Source organism: Cetorhinus maximus, chromosome 17 (genome assembly GCF_964194155.1).
Source record: "Cetorhinus maximus chromosome 17, sCetMax3.hap1.1, whole genome shotgun sequence".
Taxonomy (NCBI): Eukaryota; Metazoa; Chordata; class Chondrichthyes; order Lamniformes; family Cetorhinidae; genus Cetorhinus; species Cetorhinus maximus.
The window spans coordinates 43,599,001-43,622,563 of NC_135895.1; the positions used below are offsets into that span (position 1 = coordinate 43,599,001).

The following is a 23,563-nucleotide window of genomic DNA, read 5'->3' on the forward strand; positions in this document are numbered from 1 at the left end:
AGGACATGTGACAACAAAAAGCAAGCAACATCCAAACACACTCCATATAGAAAGAAGGATGAGTCTGACGCATTTTGTTGCACAAATCATATTCTAAGTAATCACTCGACAAAATCAAAGTGCCACTCACTTTGGATAAAGGAAATCTAAAAGCTGCATTACTTCTGCTAAATTCAATCCACAATTTCATTTTCTTTTGGTCAAAGATAAAGACTGTACTGAATGGTGGTAGATGCAGTAATTGGAACAGGATGATTTTCATTTTTCTATAAAAATCGCAATGACTGTTTACTGTAATAATCTAAGTATTTCCAATAAGTTGTGGGCAGTCAGTATCCAATATCAAATATCTAGTTCATGGTTCATGTTAATATTTTAGAAGTGAAGTTTCATTCTGGGAAGATTATTGTTGTGAAGGTAAGGTAACTGAAGTGCTGGGCTTTAGAGACTGCCAGAATACCCAAAAGAAAATGGCAGTTTAAACATTACCATGTTTATTTAAGAATCAGAGTAAAAGAGATGGAGCCATAAAACAGCATTTGGGCTTACTTAGCTGGAGAACTGGAGACATGATGTGTACACCACTTGCAAAGGTGTGCAACCAGTGGGTGGAGCTTAAGAAGGTTCTCTGGTTTCAACTTCTCTGTTTGTTTGCTGGGAGAGGGGTTTGGTTGCAATCTGGACCTTGGGTGGTTTGCAGCTCACAGAGAGCCTGCTAGCAGGATCCAGGCAGTTAGGGCTCAGAAGCTCTGGCAGTGATTTATAGCTCGAGGAGATGGGAGCCAGAAGATGGAAGGTCAGAGAAGGGCAGCGCCAGTTTAATGAAGCTAGCGGTCTGCAAAAGAACTGGAATTGTGCCAGAAGAGGCAGGAGTGCAGTTTTGTGAATCCCGCAGTCTCAGGATGAGACTGAACCATTGGGAGGTGAGCAGTCATTCAGGCAGTCCAAGTCGAAATGGCTTTGAGGGAATTCAGAGAATAGATCTTCAAAAGTGAAGAATTGAGGGAGACAAAATTTTAACGAGATATTGTGACTCAGTGGTCAGTGACATCTGGACGGATTGCTGAAAAATCTGTGGGATGTGTCTTGGTCACTTCTGCCATTTTACGTGGAGTGTGGTGTGTTTGACCACAGTTTGCCTGTTAATTCATACTTACCTCACGTTCTGAATGTTAGGGTATAAAATAGATATTGTAGAATGTTTTACTTTACTAACTTTGTGTAGTAAAGTTTATTTTGTTTGTTTAAAACTATGCAATCATGTGATTTTATTCTTTTAGTGGGTAACTGGGATTTCAAACTTTGTCTACATTAAACAAAAAGTTATTGGTCACTAACTGGATCGTAACAATTTATGTAACTGAACTTTGGATCAGTACCACAAGTAATTGTGATAATTAGATCATACTAACAATTATGTTTAATCTAGAGTAATTATTTGCTTCCATCTTTTTATCTGGTTTTGTGAAAAAAATTATAACTGAATAATTAACTGAGCTAGAAACTTGACTGCAATTTGATATTTTTGCCAAAAACCTGATGTTCTCAGCAGTGTTGATCTCGAATCATAAGCCATATGATCACCAAACTCAGAAGAATTTTACATAGATCTTATTTAAAAACTACTTTATCTCCTCTTAACACCCCCACCCCCCCCCCATTGACTCCAGTTTTGCTAGGGTTCCTTGATGCCACACTTGATCAAATGCGGCCTTGATGTCAAGGACAGTCACTCTCACCTCATCTCTGGAGCCCAGCTCTCTTTTGTTTGAACCAAGGCTGTAATGAGGTCAGAAGCTTAGTGACCCTGACCCTTAGTGACTGAGTGTTAGTGAGCTGGTTATAGCTAAGCAGATTTCACTTGATAGCCCAGCTGATGACCCCTTCCATCACGTTACTGATATAGAGTAGCCTGATGGGGCGGTAACTGGCTGGGTTGGATTTGTCCTTTTTGTGTACAGGACATACCTGGGTAATTTTCCACATTGCCGGGTAGATGCCAGTGTTATAGCTGTACTGGAACATCTTGGCTATGGCACCGCCAAGTTCTGGAGCACAAGTTTTTAGTACTATTGATGGAATATTGTCAGGGCCCATGGCCTTTGCAATATCCAGTACCTTCAGCCATTTCTTGATATCACGTGGCGTGAACTGAATTGGCTGAAGACTGGCATCTGTGATGCTGGGGACTTCCGGAGGAGACAGAGGTGGATCATCCACTCGGCACTTCTGGCTGAAGATTGCTGTGAATGTCTCAGCTGATGTTTCGCACTGATGTGCTGGGCTCCCCCATCATTGAGGATGGGGATATTTGTGGAGCCTCCTCCTGCAGCGAGTTGTTTAATTGTCCACCACCATTTATGACTGGATTTGGCAGGGTTGCAGAGCTTAGATCTGATTCATTGGTTGTGAAATCACTTAGCTCTGTCTATCACTTGCTGCTTATGCTGTTTGGCACACAAGTAATCCTGTGTTGACACCTCATTTTTAGGTACGCCTGGTGCTGCTCCTGGTATGCCCTCCTGCACTCTTCATTTAACCAGGGTTAATCCCCTGGTTTGGTGGTAATGGTAAAGTGGGGGATATGCCAGGCCATGAGGTTACAGGTTGTGTTTGAGTACAATTCTGCTGCTGCTGATGGCCTACAGTGCCTCATGGTTGCCCAGTCTTGAGTTGCTAGATCTGTTCAAAATCTATCCCATTTAGCACGGTGGTCACATGACTATGCGGTGGTCACTCCTACCAATACTGTCATGGACAGATGCAAATGCGGCAGGCTGGTGAGGTCAAGTATGTTTTTTTCCTCTTGTTGGTTCCCTCACCGTCTGCCACAGATCCAGTCTAGCAGCTATGTCCTTTAGGACTCGGCCAGCTCGGTCTGTAGTTGTGCTATCAAGCCACTTTTGATGATGGAGATTGAAGTCCCGCACCCAAAGTACATTCTGTGCCCTTGCCACCCTCAGTGCTTCCTCCAAGTGGTGTTTAACATGGAAGAGCAGCAGCTAACCCCAATAGGAACCCCACCAGAGAGCTGATTTGTCGGTAGTGGGCAAGTTGTTTTTCTCCACTTTTAATGTTCCTTAATGTAACTTTAGAGTTCTAGTTTTTTTTTAAAAAGAAACTTAAATAATTTTCTACTTGGCTTAAATTTAGGGTAAGAGTATTTTAGCTAAAAGGTACGGCAGGGGAGCTCAGTCCCATGTTGCACAGCCTGGAGAATGTGGGAAGTCTTAGATGTTCCTGGCAGTCTGGATGACCACATCTGCAGAAGTGCCACCGGTCTGAACAGCTTGAGTGCCAGATTTTGGAGCTTGAGCGTCAGTTGGAGGCACAGCAGTGCATCTGTGAGACAGAGAGTTACGTGGATAGCACATTTTCAGACATGGTCGCCCCACAGCTTAAGCGGGTGCAGTCAGAGAAGGAATGGGAGACCACCAGTCAGAAGAAGGGAGGCAGGCAGGTAGCCAGGAAAGCCCCAGTGTGCATCACACTCGAGAGAACAGTTTTGCTGTGTTGGAAAACGGCGAGAGTAACAGTACCTCTGGGGAGTGCAGCCAGCGCCCAGCTGCACAAGAGGGGACGAGAAAGAGGGAGAGAGCAACAGTGGTAGGAGACTCAATAGTGAGGGGTACACAGTAGTTTCTGTGGCCGCAGACGTGATTCCAGGATGGTGTGTTGCTTCCGAGGCCAGGGGGTCAAAGATATCACTGAATAGCTGCAGGGCATTCTGAAGGGGGAGGGTGAACAGTCAGAGATCATGGTTCACATTGGTACCAACAACATAGGCAGAAAGCAGGATGAGGTCCTGCAACAAGAATTTAGGGAGCTTGGTAGCAGGACCTCAAAGATTGTAATCTCTGGATTACTCCCAGCGGCCTCGTGCTAGTGTGTATAGGAATAGGCGGATAGAGCAGATAAATGCGTGGCTCAAGAGCTGGTGCGAGAGGGAGCGCTTTAGATTCCTGGATCACGGAGTCCGTTTCTGGGGAAAATGGGACCTGTCCGAGTTTGACGGGTTCCACCTGAAACAGAACAGGACCAACATCCTTGTTGGGGGTTTGCTAGTGTTGCTGGTGGGGTTTTAAACTAATTTGGCAGGGGGATGGGATACAGGGTGGAGGTATAGTAGGAGGTGATGTACAGACATGCATAGAACAAAAACCAAGTCAGTGTGGAAGGCAGAGCATACATAGTCAAGTTAAGGCACAAGGGAGCATGGTAAGGCTGGATGGCATTTATTTTATTGTAAGGAGTCTTGCAAGTAAGGCAGATAGGTTGAGGGTGTTGATTAACACGTGGATACGATATCATTGCTATCACAGAGACGTGGTTGAGGGAGGCGCAGGGCTGGCAGCTCAATATTCCAGGGTATAGAATCTTCAGGTGAGACCTGGGGGGTGTAAGAGGAGGTGGTGTCACAACATTAATCAAGGATTCAATTACTGCAATAAGGAGGGAAGATATCATCGAAAGTTAAAATGAGGCCATATGGGTAGAACTTAAAAACAAAAAGGGGGCAATCACATTACTATTAGTGTACTACAGATCCCCAGTCAGGGAGAGATAGAAGGGCAGATATGTAGGCAAATCTCAGAGAAAAAAAGTGTAAAAACAATAGGGTAATAATAATAGGGGATTTCAACTTTCCCAATGTTAACTGGGATAGTGCTGGACCTAGTTTTAAGGAACAAAGCCAAGCAAGTGGTAGAGGTGTCAGTGGGGGTGCATTTCAGTGATAGTGACCATAACTCAGTAAGATTTAAGATAGTTATGGAAAAGGACAAAGATGGACTGGAAAAAATGGTTCTGAATTGGGGGGGAAGGCCCATTTTAATATAAGACAAGACAGGATCTGGCCAAAGTGGACTGGGAGCAGCTATTTGCAGGAAAATATACATCAGAGTAGTGGGAGTCATTCAGAAAGGAAATAGTGAGAGTGCAGGGCCAACATGTTCCCGTAAAGGTGAAGGGTGGGACCAACAAGTCCAGAGAACCCTGGATGTCGAGGAATGTACAGGATTGGATAAGGAAAAAAAAAGGGAAGCTTATGGTAGATACAAAGGGCTCAAAACAACAGAAGCCCTAGAGTATAGAAAGTGCAAGCGGTTACTTAAAAAAGAAATTAGGAGTGAAGACGGGGCATGAAGATACACTGGCGGATAAAATAAAGGAAAATCCAAAGGTGTTTTATAAACATATTAGGGGCAAGAGGATAACCAGGTAAGGAGTAGAGCCTATTAGGGACCAAAGTGGCAATCTGTGTGGGGAGCCAGAAGACGTAGGTGAGGTTATAAATCAGTATTTTGCACCTGTATTCACTATAGAGAAGGATGATCTAAGTATAGAAATCAGGGAGGGAGACAGAGATATACTTGAATAAGTTAGCATTGAGAAGGAGGTATTAGCGGTTTTAGCGGGCTTAAAAGTGGATAAATCCTCAGGCCCAGATGAAGTGTATCCCAGGCTGCTGTGGGAGGCAAGGGAGGAGATTGCAGGAGCCCTAACATCAATTTTCAAGTCCTCTCTGGCTACAGGAGAGGTGCCAGAGGGACTGGAGGACAGCTAATGTGGTACCATTATTCAAGAAGGGTGGTAGGGATAAACCATGGAACTATAGGCCAGTGAGTCTAACGTCACTGGTAAGGAAACTTTTGGAAAAAATTCTGAGGGACAGAATTCTCTACTTGGAGAGGCAAAGATTAATCAACGGTAGTCAGCATGGCTTTGTCAGGGGGAGATCATGTCTACCAAATTATATTGAATTTTTCAAAGGAGATGACTAGGTGTTGTTGTTGAGGGTAGTGCAGTTGATGTAGTCTACATGGGCTTTTGACAAGGTCTCACATGGGAGGCTGGGCAAGAAGGCAAGAGACCATGGGATCCAGGGCAATTTGGATCCAAAATTGGCTTAGTGGCAGGAGGCAGACGGTGATAGTCGAAGGTTATTTTTGTGACTAGAAGCCTATATACAGTGGCATACCACAGGGTTCGGTGCTGGGTCCCTTGCTGTCTGTAGTGTACATTAATGATCTGAACATGAATGTGGGAGGTATGATCAGTAAATTCGCAGATGACACGGAACTTGGTGTGGTAAATAGCGAGGAGGAAAGCCTTAAACTACAAGACGATATAGGTGGGCTGGTCAGATGGGCAGAACAGTGGCAAATGGAATTTAATCCTGTAAAGTGAGAGATGATGCATTTTGGGAGGATAAAGGCGGCATGGGAATGAATGGTAGGACCCTAGGAAGTATAGAGGATCAGAGGGACCTTGGTGTGCATGTCCATAGATCCTTGAAGGCAGCAGGACAGGTAGATAAGGTGGTTAAGAAGGCATACGGGATACTTGCCTTTATTAGTCGCTGCATTGAATACAAGAGCAGGGAGGTTAAGATGGAGCTGTATAAAGCATTAGTTAGGCCACATCAGGAGTAGTGTGTGCAGTTCTGGTCACCACACTATAGGAAGGATATGATTGCACTGGAGAGGGTGCAGAGGAGATTCAACAGGATGTTGCCTGGACTGGAGTGTTTCAGCTATGAAGACAGACTAGATAAACTGGAGTTGTTTTCCTCAGAGCAGAGAAGGCTGAGGGGGGACCTGGTTGAGGTGTACAAAATTATGAACAGCGTAGATAGGGTAGATAGGAAGAAACGTCTCCCCTTAGCTGAGGGGTCAATAATCAGGGGCCATAGATTAAGGTAAAAGGCAGGAGGTTTAGAGGGGATTTGAGGAAAAAATTTTTCACCCAGAGGGTCGGAGTATCTGGAACTCAGTGCCTGAAAGGGTAGAAGAGGTGGTAACCCTCAACATTTAAGAAATATTTAGATGAACACTTGAAACGCCATAGCATACAAGGCTACGGGCCAAGTGCTGGAAAATGGGATTAGTGTAGACAGGGGGTTGATGACCGGAGAGAACACAATGGGCCGAAGGGCCACTTTCCGTGCTGTATGACTCAGAGTATTGATTCGTCAGCTGGGTGGGGGTACTTAGTAATCAGCAGGAGGCTTCCTTGCCCTGATGCCATGAGACCTCATGGGGGCCGGAGTCGATGTTAAGGATTCCCAGGGCAACTCCCTCCCGACTGTATACCACTGTGCCAATGGGACAAGATATACCCAGGGATGGTGGTGATGGTGTCTGGGACATTGATCTGTAAGGTATGATTCAGTGAGTATGACAAGCTGTTGCTTGACTAGTCTGAGACAGCTCTCCCAATTTTGGCACAAGCCCACAGATATTATAGTAAGGAGGGCTATGCAGGGTCGACAGGGCTGGGTTTGCTGTTGTCGTTTCTGATGCCGAGGCCAATGCCGGGTGGTCCATCCGGTTTCATTCCTTTTTATTGCGCTTTGATACAACTGAGTGGCTTGCTAGGCCATTTCAGAGGGTGTTTAAGAGTCAATTTGAGGATCTGGAGTCACATGTAGGCCAGACCAGGCGAGGACAGCAGATTTCCTTCCCTAAAGGACATCAGTGAACCAGGTGGGTTTTGACGACAATCGACAATGGTTTCATGGTCATTATTAGACTTTTAATTCCAGATTTTTATTGCTGTGATAGGATTCAAACCCAGGTCCCCAAAGCATTACCTTGGGTCTCTGGATTAACAGTCCAGTGACGATACCACTGCACCACCTTCCCTCATGTTAGCTTTTACATTTTTCTACTATAAAACTAAATTTAGTAGCTTGTCTCCATAATTGTTAAATACATCACATCTGAAGTGCTGGTAATCTTTTGATCTCTTTCTGGCTCTGAAAGTGTTGAGAACAGCGTAAAGAGTTTCAGACATCTAAAAAACAAATCACTTTTTGCAATAGAAGATGCTGAGGTACAAAAGCCCCAGAAAAGGCTAGGTCAATAATAGCTTCCAAAGGAGTTAGTCTGTTTAAATAAATCAAATGGCCCACTGCAAAGCAACAGTAAAATAAGATCTTTATATTCTATCAATTAAGCCAAAAGAATTTGATCACAACTATTGCTCCGTGTGTTCATCTTACTGTGGAATAAACTTGACAACTCAAACCGCGTCTCCCCTCAAGTCATGTCAACTTGTTCCACCTTGAAGAAATACACATGCAAAGGGACATATATGATTCTGTCACAAGGAGGTTCCATTGATAGAGCTCTGGATAACCATGTTGTACAAATAGATAAAGAGCAGTGCAGATCTACTCAAATTAAGATACTTAGACCATTTATAAGAGAAACTGGTGCCAGTGAACCAGCAAAGATATCTAAGGAAGGCGCAAATCCATAACCGATGGCTGATGCTACATCACAAGACACTACACAAGCTCACAACCAAAAAGAAATGCATACCCTGAATTAGCCCATTAATTTATTATAAATGGACATTTGCATACTCTCCAATATATCATGCCATGCTAATTAATCTTTGTTTCAGGAGGACTGATTAAATACAGTCTGGACTAAAATTCTTTCAACTTCGATGTGACATAATGCAGCTCTGCTGTGATGATATTGTGATGACAGAGCACTGCCATAACCCATTATCCCCCACCATGACTGGGTTAAAACTTTAATCGAATCAGGGGAGCCCTGCATAAAATTTGCATTTTCAGATCAGTAACTCAAAGTAGTACCAAAAGGCCAACTCATCAATAATTGTACAGACCAAGGCATTTAAGGATTATGGTAAGTAAATGTACTTTTTTGAAGAATAAAATCACCTCAAACTTTTTTTTCTGTATATAACAGAAATTAATACAGTATTTCCAAACTGGTATCTTTTAATAAGACTCTTACCTCAGAAGCTGTAGGTTTGGTTGCAACTTCTTTTCCAGGATCATGTGATACTGCCAGAGGTCCTGTTGGGGATGGTCCACTTGCTGACAATTTCACTGCATCTGCAACTTCCCCATTAGGTAAGATTCCATCAGCAAACCAAACACGCCTTTGCTCCTTGGGCTGAGTCACTAAATAAACATTAGTCAAAATCAAGACCAATTAAACTAATATTGTTCAATTTAAGCCAAAACATAAAAGGGGCAGCAAAAAGACAAATTTTAAGCAAGAATGTTACTTTTCTTGAATTCAACTTTGCTTTCTCAGGCCTACTTTCAACTCGAGGTAACAATTGCAAGGCAAAGACTGAACAGTAGGGGGAAAAAAAGTGGAAACTAATATCAAGTCCTATTTACTTAGCATATAAATCTAACCACTCTTACCAATAATCCTCAGTCAAAAAAGTAATCAGCTATAGAAGGATGAAAAACAATTTGTAATGCTGGCAGATCTTTACAGAGCAGTATGAACATACAAAAGCAATTACTAAAAGGTTTATGGCTCATGTTTGCAAAGTTATCTTTGCTGTCTATTAGCTTTGTTTGTTCAATCAAGCAATTGCTAGACTGCGTACATTCCATAAATACTTTCTAGTAGGTTCTTGAAGTGAAGGTAGATCAGGTGGTATAGTGTTTCTGATTTCCATAGAAGGTCTAACATTAAATAAGGGTAACTGATATACTCACATTCAGAATTAAAATGATTTGGACCCCAAGGTGTGCAAAACATTTCCTGCATGGATCAAATGCACTTCCAGAATTCCAAATAATAATTGCTTGCAGCATTAAACAGCAAAAAAAAAAGCAATTTTGCCCACTGAAAGCACAGATGTACTGCAATTTAGGACTCATTTCTGGTGCTAAATGCAATATGTAATTTCTATGGTCCTCAAAAAAAACTTGAATAAATATTTCAAACAAACCCAGACTAAACAGTCAAATGGTTCATGATATAGGCATGTACATGTTTCCCAAGTCTCTAAGGTGAATGGAACAGTAATACTCCAAATAAGACGTTTACCCTGCTCCCCTTCTGATGGGAGCCAGCTCAAGCCAAAATTCAATCTGAAGTTCTAACTTAGAACCTTATACTGGTACATGTTTTCTAAGTTCTACTTACAATCATTGAAGGCCATTCAGCCTTTCGTGTCCATGCCGATTCTCTGCAAGAGCATCTCACCTAGTCACACTTCCCAGCCTTTTCCTTGTGGCCCTGCAAATTTTTCCTTTACGATTAATTATTCAATTCTCTTTTAAAGGTCTCAATTGTGTCTGCCTCCACAACACCCTCAGGCAGTGCATTCCAGATCCTAACCACACGCTGCATAAAAAAGTTTTTCCTCATGTCACCAGTTTCTTTTGCCAAACATCTTAAATCAAGAGTCCTCTGGTTCTCAATCCTTTGGTCAATGGAAACAGTTTCGCCTCATCTACTCTGTCCAGATCCCTCATGATTTTGAGCACTTCTATCAAATCTCCTCTTAATTTTCCCTTATCCAAAAAAACAGCTCAGCTTCTCCAATCTATCCAAACAACTGAAGTTCCTCATCCCTGGAACCATTCTCATGAATCTTTTGTGCACCCTCTTTAATACCGTCACATCATTCCTAAAGTGTACTGAGGATTATTGGTAAGAGTGGTTAGATTGATATGCTATGTAAATAGGACTTGATATTAATTTCTACTTTTTTTTTCCACTCTTCAGTCTTTGCCTTGCAATTGTTACCTCTTGATTTGAAAGTAGGCCTGAGAATTCAAGAGAAAGCCTTGAGAATTCAAGAGAAGTAACAATGCTCCAGTTGAGGACAAACTAACATTTTATACAAATTTATCATATCCTTGCTTTTGTACTCTATGCCCCAATTATAAAGCCCAGGATCCCAAAAGCTTTATTAACCGCTTTCTCGATCTGACCGTTTGTGCACATATATCCCCCAGGGACCTCTGCTCTTCCACTCCCCTTTAGAATTGTACATTTCATATTACCTCTCCTCATTTTTCTTATCAAAAAGAATTACTTCAGAATCCTTTGCATTAAATTTTACCAAATATACTGAAGTAAAAGTTGAATTTTTGAGGGCAATGTTTTAGGCCAAAATACTAGGTAATGTTTTTGAGGGGTTGACATGGGGGTTTGATTTGGAACCAAGTGAAAGCCAAAAAAAAAACATTGCAATGGAATAAATTAAAAAACCAACAATACCAAAGGATTCACATTAATTATAAACATTTATTTATTTTATATTACAAACAATTCATCCATATTAATTATCTAGCATTTTATTTGCTGTATAACAAATTATAGATATTTCATCCAATGCAATATAAATAAAAACTGTAACAAATTAACTACAACACTTAAAATGTTGAAATCTTTTGAAATCACTGATTTCAAATCTGAATCACCGAACAATTTGTCCCACAGCCTGGTTGTGTAACATCATTGTATGAATCTTCCTCATCTTCATTGGTAGTTCCTATAACTTTGGCATCATCATTCCACAAGTAACTGCCCGTAGCACCATTGATCTTCCACATTTTAGAAATGCCTTTTTCACATTATTGGGATCAAGTTCATTCCACGCATCCACAACCCATTGATACAACTTTGCTAGTGAGGGCATTCATAGAAACATACATAGAAAATAGGAGCAGGAGTATGCCATTCGGCCCTTCGAGCCTGCTCCGCTATTCATTCTGATCATGGCTGATCATCCAACTTAATAGCCTGCTCCCACTTTCTCCCCATGTCCTTTGGGCCCTTTCGCCTCAAGAGCTATATCCAACTCCTTCTTGAAAACAATGTTTTGGCCTCAACTACTTTATGGTAGTGAATTCTACAGGCTCACCACTCTCTGGGTGAAGAGATTTCTCCTCATCTCAGTCTGAAACGGTCTACCCTGTATCCTCAGACTGTGACCCCTGGATCTGGACTCGCCCACCATCGGGAACATCCTTCCTGCATCTACCTTGATTAGTCTTTTTAGAATTTTATAGGTTTCTATGAGATCCCCCTTCATTCTTCTGAACTCCAGCAAATATAATCCTAACCAACTCAATCTCTCCTCATATGTCAGCCCCGCCATCCCAGGAATCAGTCTGGTAAACCTTCGCTGCATTCCCTCTATAACAAGAACATCCTTCCTCAGATTAGGAGACCAAAACTGCACACAATATTCCAGGTGTGGTCTCACCAAGGCCCTATATAATTGCAGCAAGACATCCCTGCTCCTATACTCAAATCCTCTGGCTATTAAGGCCAACATACCATTTGCCTTCTTTACCACCAGCATGCTTACCTTCAGCGACTGGTGTACGAGGACACCCAGGTCTCGTTGCACATTCCCCTCTCTCAATTTATAGCCATTCAGATAATAATCTGCCTTCCTGTTTTTGCTACCACAGTGGATAACCTCATATTTATCCACATTATACTGCATCTGCCATGCATTTACCCACTCACTCAGCTTGTCCAAATCACACTGAAGCATCTCTGCATCCTCCTCACAGCTCACCCTCCCATCCAGTTTTGTGTCATCTGCAAATTTGGAGATATTACATTTAATTCCCTCATCTAAATCATTAATATATATTGTAATAACGGAGGTCCCAGCACCGATCCCTGCCGTACCCCACTAGTCACTGCCTGCCATTCGGAAAAAGACCCGTTTATTCCTACTCTTTGTTTCCTGTCTGGCAACCAGTTTTCTATCCATCTCAATACACTACCCCGAATCCCATGTGCTTTAATTTTACACGCCAATCTCTTATGTGGGACTTTGTCGAAAGCCTTCTGAAAGTCCAGATAAACCACATCCACTGGCTCCCCTTCATCAACTCTACTAGTTACATACTCGAAAAATTCCAATAGATTTGTCAAGCATGATTTCCCTTTCGTAAATCCATGCTAGCTCTGTTCAATTCTGCCACTGTTTTCCAAGTGCCCAGCTATTAAATCTTTTATAATGGACTCTAGAATTTTCCCCCACTACCGTCGTCAAGCTGACTGGTCTATAATTCCCTGTTTTCTCTCTACCTCCCTTTTTAAATAGTGGGGTTACATTAGCTACCCTCCAATCTGTAGGAACTGTTCTAAAGTCTAAAGAATCTCGGAAGATGACCACCAATGCATCCATTATTTCTAGGGCCAATTCCTTAAGTACTCTGGGATGTAGATTATCAGGCCCTGGAGTTTTAACGGCCTTCAATCCCATCAATTTCCCTAACACCATTTCCCTACTAATCCTGATTTCTTTCAGTTCCTCCCTCTCACTAAACCTTGTGTTCCCCAACATTTCTGGTATGTTATTAGTGTCCTCCTCTGTGAAGACAGACCATAGTATGTATATAGTTGGTCATTTCTTTGTTCCTCATTATAAATTTCCCTGTTTCTGACTGTAAGGGACCTGCATTTGTCTTTACATACCTATAGAAGCTTTTACAGTCAGTTTTTATGTTCCCTGCAAGCTTACTCTCGTACTCTATTTTCCCCTTCTTAATCAATCCCTTGGTCCTCCTTTGCTGAATTCTAAACTGCTCCCAATCCTCAGGTCTGTTGTTTTTTCTGGTCAATTTGAATGCCTCTTCCTTGGACCTAATACTATCTCTAATTTCCCTTGTAAGCCATGGTTTGGCCACCTTTCCTGTTTTACTTTTGCGCCAGACAGGAATAAACAATTGTTGCAGTTCACCCATGCGCTCTTTGAATGTTTGCCATTGCCTATCCACCGTCATCCCTTTAAGTAACGTTTCCCAATCCATCATAGCCAACACGTGCCTCATACCATCGTAGTTTCCTTTATTAAGATTCAGGACCCTAGTCTCAGAATCAACAACATCACTCTCCATCTTGATGAAGAATTCTATCATATTATGGTCACTCAACCCCCAAGGGGCCTCGCACAACTAGACTGCCAATTATTCCTTTCTCATTACACAATACCCAGTCTAGGATGACCCGTTCTCCAATTGGTTCCTCAACGTATTGGTCCTTAAAACTATCCTGAAAAGCTCCAGGAATTCCTCTACAGTATTACTAATTTGATTTCCCAATCTATATGCAGATTAAAGTCACCCATAATTACAGATGTTCCTTTATTGCATGCATCTCTAATTTCCTGTTTAATGTCATTCTCAACATCACCACTACAGTGTTCACGTTTCCGCCCTCAGTGAATGTTTTTCCATTTACCAACATCCAATTGTTCCACATGTTTCATATACCGTCCTCAAGAGGTTTATCGTGGATTGAGGCATATAATCACCCCAGCATATATAACAACCCCATTTTTTCTTTGCTTAGTTCTCCTGGTCCCAAATTCCACACTTGTTTGATCCATTTTTGTTTTTTTTAAACAACCACCTTCAACCATTCTAGCCTTTGTCATGAACATGAACGACGCCTTTCTAAAATTTCTCTTTGGGGAGAGTTCAATGGGGAGAGGATGCTGTGAAATTTACGTTTCCTGATGAAATTCTAAATTGGGCCTTTTCATGAATCTTGTGCACCACCTGGCACTGGCCTTCAATTCTGGGATACCATCTTTCACTTCTGAATGCACAGAGTTAGGTGGCTCTAATATGACCATCTTGCCGATGCTCATTAACACATTTTTGCCACGTTTTTTTTTCCAGATGAGGCCATTTGCTCAGTCATCCTCTGTTTGCATACTTATTCTTCAACATCTTTTCTAGTTTATTGGATATCTTTCTCCAGTCTCTAATTATTTTTGAAACATTAAACTTTCTTGCTGCTGCGCAATTATTATTACTCTCTGTGAATACTCCATCTTTCATTTTAAATTGAGCTGTGCACTTGTTATTCTTCCTTGAAGACATCATGATAGAACATGTGGTACACATTAGTCTCATCAAATGGCTGGAAGACTGCCACTGGAACTGGCAAAGGGAAAAATCTAATGGTTCCAATGCTTGCCTTTAAATTAACAAACCGTAGTAATTACCGGTAAATAATTAATAATCACAACACAGTTTGATCCACTATTTTGGGCAGTAAAATTAGTTTGGACAATCTTAAACTCCTAATGGGCAAAGACAGTCTATAACTTATAAAAAATAAGGCACTCAAAAGTGCAACAAGGATTGCTAGCATCAAATGAAAAGATTCACTCTGGTGCAGTAGCTTGGGTTTCTTAAATTACACAGAAGGCACATTTTAGGGCAGCAAGGGAACTTTATCTAAATCTGGTTATGTTATATAATTGATGCTAGAATGGTTATTAAAATGAAAAAAAAATACGCTGTAACATCTCTCCTCACCAAAATATACCACTTACAACAAGACTCAATTCACTCAGGTTAGACACAATGTATTTTCCTTACAGAATTGATATCCAGAATACACCCGATATTTAAACAGTTAACAATATCTTTCAAATCTATAAAAAGAATTAGGTAACCTAAATACTATCTAGCCTAATAATATAATATAGAATTCAATTTGAGGGAGGCTTCAGTAACTCAGTTGAACTTCAAGTCATTCATGGCATGCAATATTCCAGTTCTCCATGAGGGTTTCACCAAATGAAAGGATCATAAATACACTCTCTAACAAATGTTCACTAAAATGATAAAGCATCCTTATATCAAAAAAAAAATTCTTTGCACAATTTACACATAGTTGCATTGGAACGACAAAAGATTTGGATTTGTCTTACGGCTCATTATAAACTACAGATCAGCACCATAATGTATTTTGTTCAAGCAATTATCCTGCGCATGCTGCATATTAGAAGCCCCCTTCTTACTTGTAAGTGAAAAGGTGCTAAAAGCTACCCAGTGAAACAAGGACATTTTATTCAAAACTTGATGCAATTTGAATATGACCATGAAGGTCAAATAGAATTGCAAATAGGAACTTTAATTCCTTTTATATTCTTAAAGACAAAGTAGCTTGAAAATTCACTCCTCTCTCTGCATTCCTCACAAGCAAAAACACAGCATACTGAAAAATCAGAACCCTTACAAAAACTGAAATATATGCTGATTTCAGGTCAAACATACATATGCCAACTGTGTTGAAAGCCAGTTCTTAGCTCACATTCTGCAGAGCACATACTTCAGTACAAAATCAACATTACCTTCTGTGCCTGGGTGTTTTAGAACTCCCACAGGTACCATGACTGTGGGTGGCGGAGAACTCAGTGCCCCGGAGGCCTGAGCTTGTTGCAGTGGTGGAATAGTAGAACAATACTCAGCAGGATTGTTGGGATTTGGGCTTGAAGCCGAGGCACTAAACATATTCTCCCAGGCTTGAGCTGCAAGAAGCAAACCGTAAAGGTAAAACAAAGAATCTGTAATTAATATGATTTAAAGCATAAGTCAGTCAATAAATACAAACTTTCCAAACTTATGTCACAAGATGAAAGATACCTTGTGAAAATAACTGTTCTAAATATATCAATTGAAATATAAACTAAAATATATGAGTTTCAATCATCAATTCAGGGCCCATTAAATCACTTTCTGCACTGTTAGTGCCAATAAGTGTTGGTGCACCTAAGATCTCTAATTCCTGAAATGTTTAAAACACATGCTTGTGATGTAAAAATTAAAGCATAAAGAACTCTTGAGCTCTAAGCCAATAAGCAAAGTTATCAACTTCGAAGCAGCAACTCTAACCTTTTCTTGTTCTGATCATCAACCTGAACTGTTAACTTCATTTCTCTCTCGACAGATGCTGTTCGACCTGCTGAGCATTTCTAACTTTTTCTGTTTTTATTTCAGATTTCCGGCATCCAAAGTATTTTGCTTTTGTAGAAACAGTCCTGACATTCCCAGTAACCCCAAGAAAATCATTTTGTAAAATGTTAATCCCTTAAATAATATGGCATTACATCTAAAAGATTTCAGATTTGATATTATATTGACTTGACACAAAGATAGAATATTTAAATATTAACAACATCAATAAATACATAGAACCACACCATCTTTCAGGTGCTTTGCTGGTTAAAAGGTGTCAATACGGTCACCAATAATCATTCAGCCTATCCCTGTCCACTTCTCAGCATCTAATAATTAGGAGCAACAGATTACAAAAGCTTGGTCAAAAAGATAACTTCTAAGGAACATCCTAAAGAGGGATAGAGGGGTAAGAAGCAGAGGGGTTTGGGAGGAAATTCCAGAGACTTGGGCCTAGGCAGCTGAAAGCACAGCTGCTAATGATGGAGCAATTTAAACAGGCAGATATGCAAGTAATCAGAATTGGACTCCTCAACCTGGAAGACAATTTTCCTCAGACTGGGTCTTATTAGCACAGCATCCACTTACCAACTGTTTTCACCCTTTAACTAAAATAACACCCCCAGTCACCAACACAGCACAGCCCCCCACCCCATAAGCAAGAGGGAATTGGCAAAAATCAACAAATAAACATATAAAATTTATTGACAAAGAGCAAAAGGGGAGATTCTTTTTCAACAAATAACTGCTCCACTTGCAAGTGTTTTCATGACAGTGGTTATAAAATTTAAGTGTGTAAAAGTTGGAGCACATAAATGCTGTTCAAGTCAGTCTCCACTGTTGAAGTTCTAACTAACAGTTTTTATTTCTTAACATTAGTTGAATAAGGGGCACATCTGAGGTTCGGATTAGAAGACAAAAGAATACTAAGTTAGAGGGAAAAAAACAATATTAGATTTAATAAATGTTGGCAGTAAGTCACAGGATACAATGTGTTTCTATAAATATTTTCAATTTAGCAATTTTCCAGTTACAGCATTCTGGAAGATTATAAATTTGATTGGCATGCCACAATTGCCAGAAATTTTAAATCAGTGAGAACTAGGTTCTTCATTTCTCATTAGGAGCCCAGATCCCAGTCGAAAATAACTTAGCTTTCCTTCAAATGCTGTCCTCTGGAGCTAGGAGTTCTACCATAAATTAAATTACATTTAATGTTCCAAACAACAGGTGGCACAATTGCACTGAATCTCATGCACCAGAGAATTTACAATGGCGAAGATTAACATGCCATCAAGAACAAAGCAAAACAGTGTTTTCATAACTATAGCACAATCTGCAAAAATAGATCTGCTCTCCAGCTTTAATTTGCAGCCCACTTTTCAGATATCTCAACAGAATGTCTCTTTGTGGAATAAAATTTAGATCAACTAAATCTAACATGCATATATCTTTAATTGACATAAGTTTCAAATTGCTCAAGGATATGAAAATCAGCCAAACATGAAAAAATTAAATACTGCATAAATTATATTTTCATTGTCAGGGTTTGTAAATCATTTGACATACCTCTTAGACTACCAGTATATTTGAATATATATGTACTTAATTGATAGGTAAATATTGCAATACCCACTAAATAACCTTTGTGGGCAGAAGCTGGGAATCCATAAAGGCATTTCAGCAGCAAAAAGTTGAAATTCCTGATTTCATTAATTTTTCACGTCAAATATTTTGCATCATTTAATTTATGCTCTTATTCAAAACAGGTTAATAGTGTTGAAATATCCAAGGATGAAACTGAAAAATTTATGGGTACTTGTAGACAACACCCAGCATGCCTGATCATTTTCGAACAGCAAACAAAATGCTCTACTGTTAAAGAAAAAAAGTACGAACTGGAATAAGTCAGGCATAAATTGAATAAACATTGATCACTAAGACAGAAGGAGCAATAAAACAGGTCCCAACAGTCAAAGAATGGAGTTATGAGATAACTGCCAAGTTTGGGGTTTTAAGGTGTAAAAGGAGATCATTGAGACAGAACTGCAGAGGTTTATCAGAAAGTGAATAGTATATGAAATTGAAAAGGAAAATCCACATTATTTCAAGTTAAACAGTGACAGAAGGAAAGGATGTTATTGCAACATTCTTCATACAAAGACTGGTCAATACAAGGAAATACTACAAGGCAGGGTAGAAAAGGCAATGGCTGGAAGGGCAGAAATAACTAGGTCCTGGCTGAATGGATGAGTTTCCCCCAGACATAATTAGTAAAATGTATCTTCTTAAAGTTTGTTTTCTTTATATAAACAAAGGTAAGGCTACTTGAGCTGCCATCACTAGCTATAGCGCAGTTTATGCTTTCTCTTCATTTAAGATAATAATTGATTGATTTTGGAAATCCAACCAATTGCTTTATATGTGTGAGTCTACATCTAAGTACACAGAAACTAAGAACATCTCCAAATAATCCTCCCTACCTCCACCAAAACTATTATCTTGGTCAGATCTTGTCCACAATAGTTTTATTATATATCTATAGGATATAGAATGAATACATTCATTCAAGAACTGAGTATCAATATCCTCATTCATATTTGCAAATTACATTGCTTTAAGGTTTACTGTGGGACTGAACTGCTATCAAGTGAACTTGTCAGCTTCTATTCTATTATCATCAGCTATCAGTTACTTAAAACACTGAGTGACTTCATGACACTGAAACAGTCCAAGTATTCATCTGCGGCATAAACAACTAAAAATACTCTGCTCTTGCTTCATTCTGGGACTTGGAGCAATACACATGAATCACTAGTTTCTTAATGTTAAACTCATTTGTAGAGCGTTAAGTTAATATAAATTTAAATTGAAATCACATTTTAGATGATTTTGGAAGACACTTCCATAAAAAAATAGGCTCTTGAGCTGGCCTTACTATTTGCACAAAACATTATAACCTGGGTTCAATGTACACCCAAAAATGCAAACTGAGCAGAGAACCGCCCTTTATACTGCTGATTCACAATGAGCCAGCACTAGCTTTGCGTTTTTCGGACCATATGGAGTAGATAGTCACAAATCTAAACTATTTATACCATGTACTAACTTTGAATTGGTTTGGAATTAAATTTATCTTAAAACGTGTAGGCTTCAATTTAGGACCAATTCAGAATACAGAAATTCTTGAACTTACATCGTAACTCAAAAGATCAAGTCTTGGATTGGTTCCAACCTTTCAGGAGGAGAAGGGGAAAGAGTAATGATAAAGTGGAACTGGTTTTTATATTTGAGACAGGGAAGAAAGAGTGAAACCTAATCAACAATATCTGTAGTTGAACACCATATCCCTGATAGTTGCACCTACCTAGCCTGGACCATCAGTGAACACAGACTGTCACTGATATAATCTATTCTGAAGACCTTCCCACCATAGTTTCCGACCTTTTAGACCCTGAACCTACACAGCCCACTTCAACCTTCTTTCCAAGGTCCACAAACAGGGTTGCCCTGGTAGGCACATTGTTTCAGCTCATTTTTGCTCCATGGTACTGATTTCTTCCCAACCCGAAGCTGCTTCATCTCCCCTTGTCCAGTCTCTTTCTACCTACCTCCACAGCTCTTCCAAAACCCTTCACCAGTCTTTTTTTAAAACAGTTTCCAATTTCCAGCCCCAAGTGTTTTCTTTTCACTTTGAATGTCCAATCCCCCTACACCTCCATCCCCCATCAGGACAACATGAGGGCTCTCTGCTTCTTCCTTGAACTGAGATGCAATCAATCCCCATCTGCCACCGCCTCCTTCGCCTGGCTGAACCTGTTCTCAAATTGAACGACTTCTCCTTTGACTCCACACACTTCCTCCAAATAAAGTGTGTTACTATAGGAACCCGCATGGATTCCAGCTATGCAACCTTTTGATGGTAATGTGGTACTTTTTGTTCCAGTCCTACTCAGGTCCCCTCCCTCGCCTCTTTTTCCAGTATACAGATGACTGGAATAGTGTAGTTTCCTGCTTCTGCCCCAAAGTGGAAAGTTTCATCAACTTTGCTTTCAAGTTCCACTCTTCTCTTGCCTTCACATGGTCTCTATCCAACTCACCCCTTCCTCAACTGCTGCATCTCCATTTCTGGAAATAGCTGATTGACCAATATCCACTATAAGCCCACTGACTTCCACAGCTACCTTGACTACAGTTCCTGCCACACCATTTCCTCTAATGACTCAATTCCTTTCTCCCAGTTTCTCAGTCACATCTGTTCCAACAAAGCACCTTCCATACCAGTGCTTGGATGTCATTTTTCATCAACCAAGTATGCCTTTCTATTGTGGTTGACATGTAACCCTCAACCATCTCCATTCCATTTTCCACACTTTGCTCTTATCCCTTCCTCTCTCTCCCTGGACCATAATAGGATTCCCCTTGTCCTCATATTCCAGCCAACCAGCCTCCACATTTAACCAATCATCCTCTAGCACTTCCAGGGTGATGTTACTGAACGCATCTTCCCATTCCCTCCCTTTTCAGCATTCCAAAGTGGCCGTTCCCTCCCATGACAGCCTGGTCCACTCCTCAATCATCCCCAACACCCCGCCCTTTTCACACAAGTCCAAGAGATACAACACTTGCCCCTTTTGCTTCCTCCTTTCTCATCGGTCAGGGCCCCAAAACACTCTTTCCAATTGTGATTTACTTGTACTTCTTTTTAGTGGGTATACTGTATTCACAATTCATGATGCAGCCTCCTCCACAATGGGGGAAGAAAACAGCGACTGGGTAACCACTTTGCAGAACACCACCGTTCAGCCTTCAAGCATGACCCTGTGCTTCTGATCATTGTCATTTGAAATTTTCTGCACCATGATCGTTCAGAACTGTCCCCCACTCCATTCCAGTGAAGCTCAATGTCACCTCAATAAACAGCACCTCATCTTTTGATTCAGCACTTTACAGACCTTAGATTAAACATTGAGATAAACAATTTCAGGTCATAATTTCTGCCCCCATTTTTTCCAGACAGCAGCTGTTGATGATTCTGCTATTCCCACCTCCTCTAAATCCATTTTTGTTTCTTCACTTGTCCCATTACCAGATTCTTTTGCCTTGGGCCATCATCCCTGCAGCCACTTAATTCCACCTGCCTTCCACCTTATAACAGAATACATAACATTAACTTCGTTCCTCTCACAGGTGCTGCCTGGCCTGCTGAGTCTTTCCAATGTTTTCTGTTTTAATTTCAGATAGCCAGCATCTGCAGGGTATTTTGCTTTTCTAAGAGAAATGGTCTCTCACATAAGCACATTTCCATGAGTGGTATGGATGTGTCTACAGGTTGCGTGATCCTTGTTTGTGGAAAAAATTGTGGGGAGTGAAGTGAGAAAAAAAAGCAATATGGTCATTTTGAATACAATGAGTTTCATCCCATTTTAAAAATGCGTGAGAGCCAATGTTACCCCAGGTAAGTCAAATTTCACAATTGTGCTTGTGCATTTTTATATTCATAAAAGTATTGCAGCAGAGTACATCCATATGCACTTCAACTATACTTAAAAATTCTACACAGATGCTAACCTGTGGGATTCTTGGAGCTGCCTGAACTTCCTAGTCAGAATAAAGCTTCAAGGGTTAAATGAGGGCAAGTTAAATGAAATTAGCTTGTATTCCCTAGAGTTTAAAAGGTTGACAAGGCTTCCAATCAAGCTGCTTCTTATTGATAATGGGACTTGATAAGGTAGATACAGAGATATTCACAGCGCCATTTGGTCCATCATGCATGTGCAGGCTCTTTGAAAGAGGAGCCATGCTTAGTTCCACGTCCCTTTTTTTTGTCCATAACCCTGTAGGTTCCTTATCCTCGAGTATCTTCCAACTCTCTCTTAAAATTATTAAGTCAACTTCTACCACCTTCTCAGTCAAAGTGTTCCAGATCCTGGCAACTCTGAAAAAATAATCTCTCTAGATTTCTTTCCAATGGTTTTGATTCTATGACCTCTAGTTATTGACCCACTCACCAGATTATTATCCCTATTTACTCTAGCAAAACCTATCATCTTGAAACCTTAATTAGGTCATCTATTAATCTTCTCTGTTCCAAGGAGAACAATCTAACTTTTCCATAATATAAAAGCAAAATACAGTGGATGGGGATCTGAAATAAAAACAAGTAGTGCTGGAAAAACTCAGGAGGTCTGGCAGCATCTGTGGAGACAGAAACAGAGTTAATGTTTCAAGTCCAATATGACTTCTCTGGAACTGAAAAGAGGTAGAAATGTGTTGGGATTTATACTGTTGAAAAAGGTGGAGCACAAAGGCAAGGTCAGGGAATAGATTTGAGGGCAGGGGAGATTAAATTACAAAGATGTCAAGGAAAAGGTAAAGAAAATGGGAATGGTAATAGTAAAAAGGAACAAAGCATTATTCCACAGTTGGTGTTAATAGCAGAATAAAAGGTCAGCGCTGTCTGAAAGCAAAACAGGAGATCAAGATATAATCCGGCATTGGGAGAAAGAAAAAAATTTTTTTTTAAATGGAGGACGGAGTTCATGGCCTGAAGTTGTTGAACTCAAATGTTGTGTCCAGAAGGTTGTAAGTGCCTCTTCAGAAGATGAGGTCATGTTCCTCTATCTTGTATTGGGCTTCACTGGAATACTGCAGTGGGCAGGGGACAGAAACCTGAGCACAAGAGCAAGGTGGTGAATTGAAATGGCAAGCAACCGGAAGGTTGGGGTCATGCTTGCAGGCTGAACAGAGCTGTTCTGCAATGCAGTCACCCAGCCTGTGTTTTGTCTCCCCAGTGTAGAGGGGACCACATTGTGAGCAGCGAATACAACAGACTAAGTTGAAAGAAGTACAAGTAAATTGCTGCTTCACCTGGAAAGTGTATTTCAGGCCTTGGACAGTGAGGAGACAGGAGGCAAAGGAGCAGGCTTTACATTTCCTGGGATTGCATAGGAAGGTGCTGTGGGAAGGGGATGAAGTGTCGAGGTGATAGAGGAGTGGACCAAGATGTTGCAGAGGGAATGGTCCCTTTGGAATGCAGACAGGGAA

General features: G+C 40.6%; 1 protein-coding gene across 4 annotated transcripts in view; it reads right to left on the minus strand.

Annotated features, from left to right (window-relative positions):
* Positions 1-23,563, minus strand: part of zfyve9a (zinc finger, FYVE domain containing 9a) — a 105,071-nt gene that overhangs the window by 29,078 nt on the left and 52,430 nt on the right. For all 4 annotated transcript variants that reach the window (XM_078561112.1, XM_078561113.1, XM_078561114.1 and 1 more), the window contains 2 exons: positions 15,913-16,089; positions 8,775-8,944 (listed from right to left, as the gene is read on the minus strand). In XM_078561112.1, the coding sequence (XP_078417238.1) occupies positions 8,775-8,944; positions 15,913-16,089 (347 nt within the window). The remainder of the gene's footprint in view (positions 1-8,774; positions 8,945-15,912; positions 16,090-23,563) is intronic.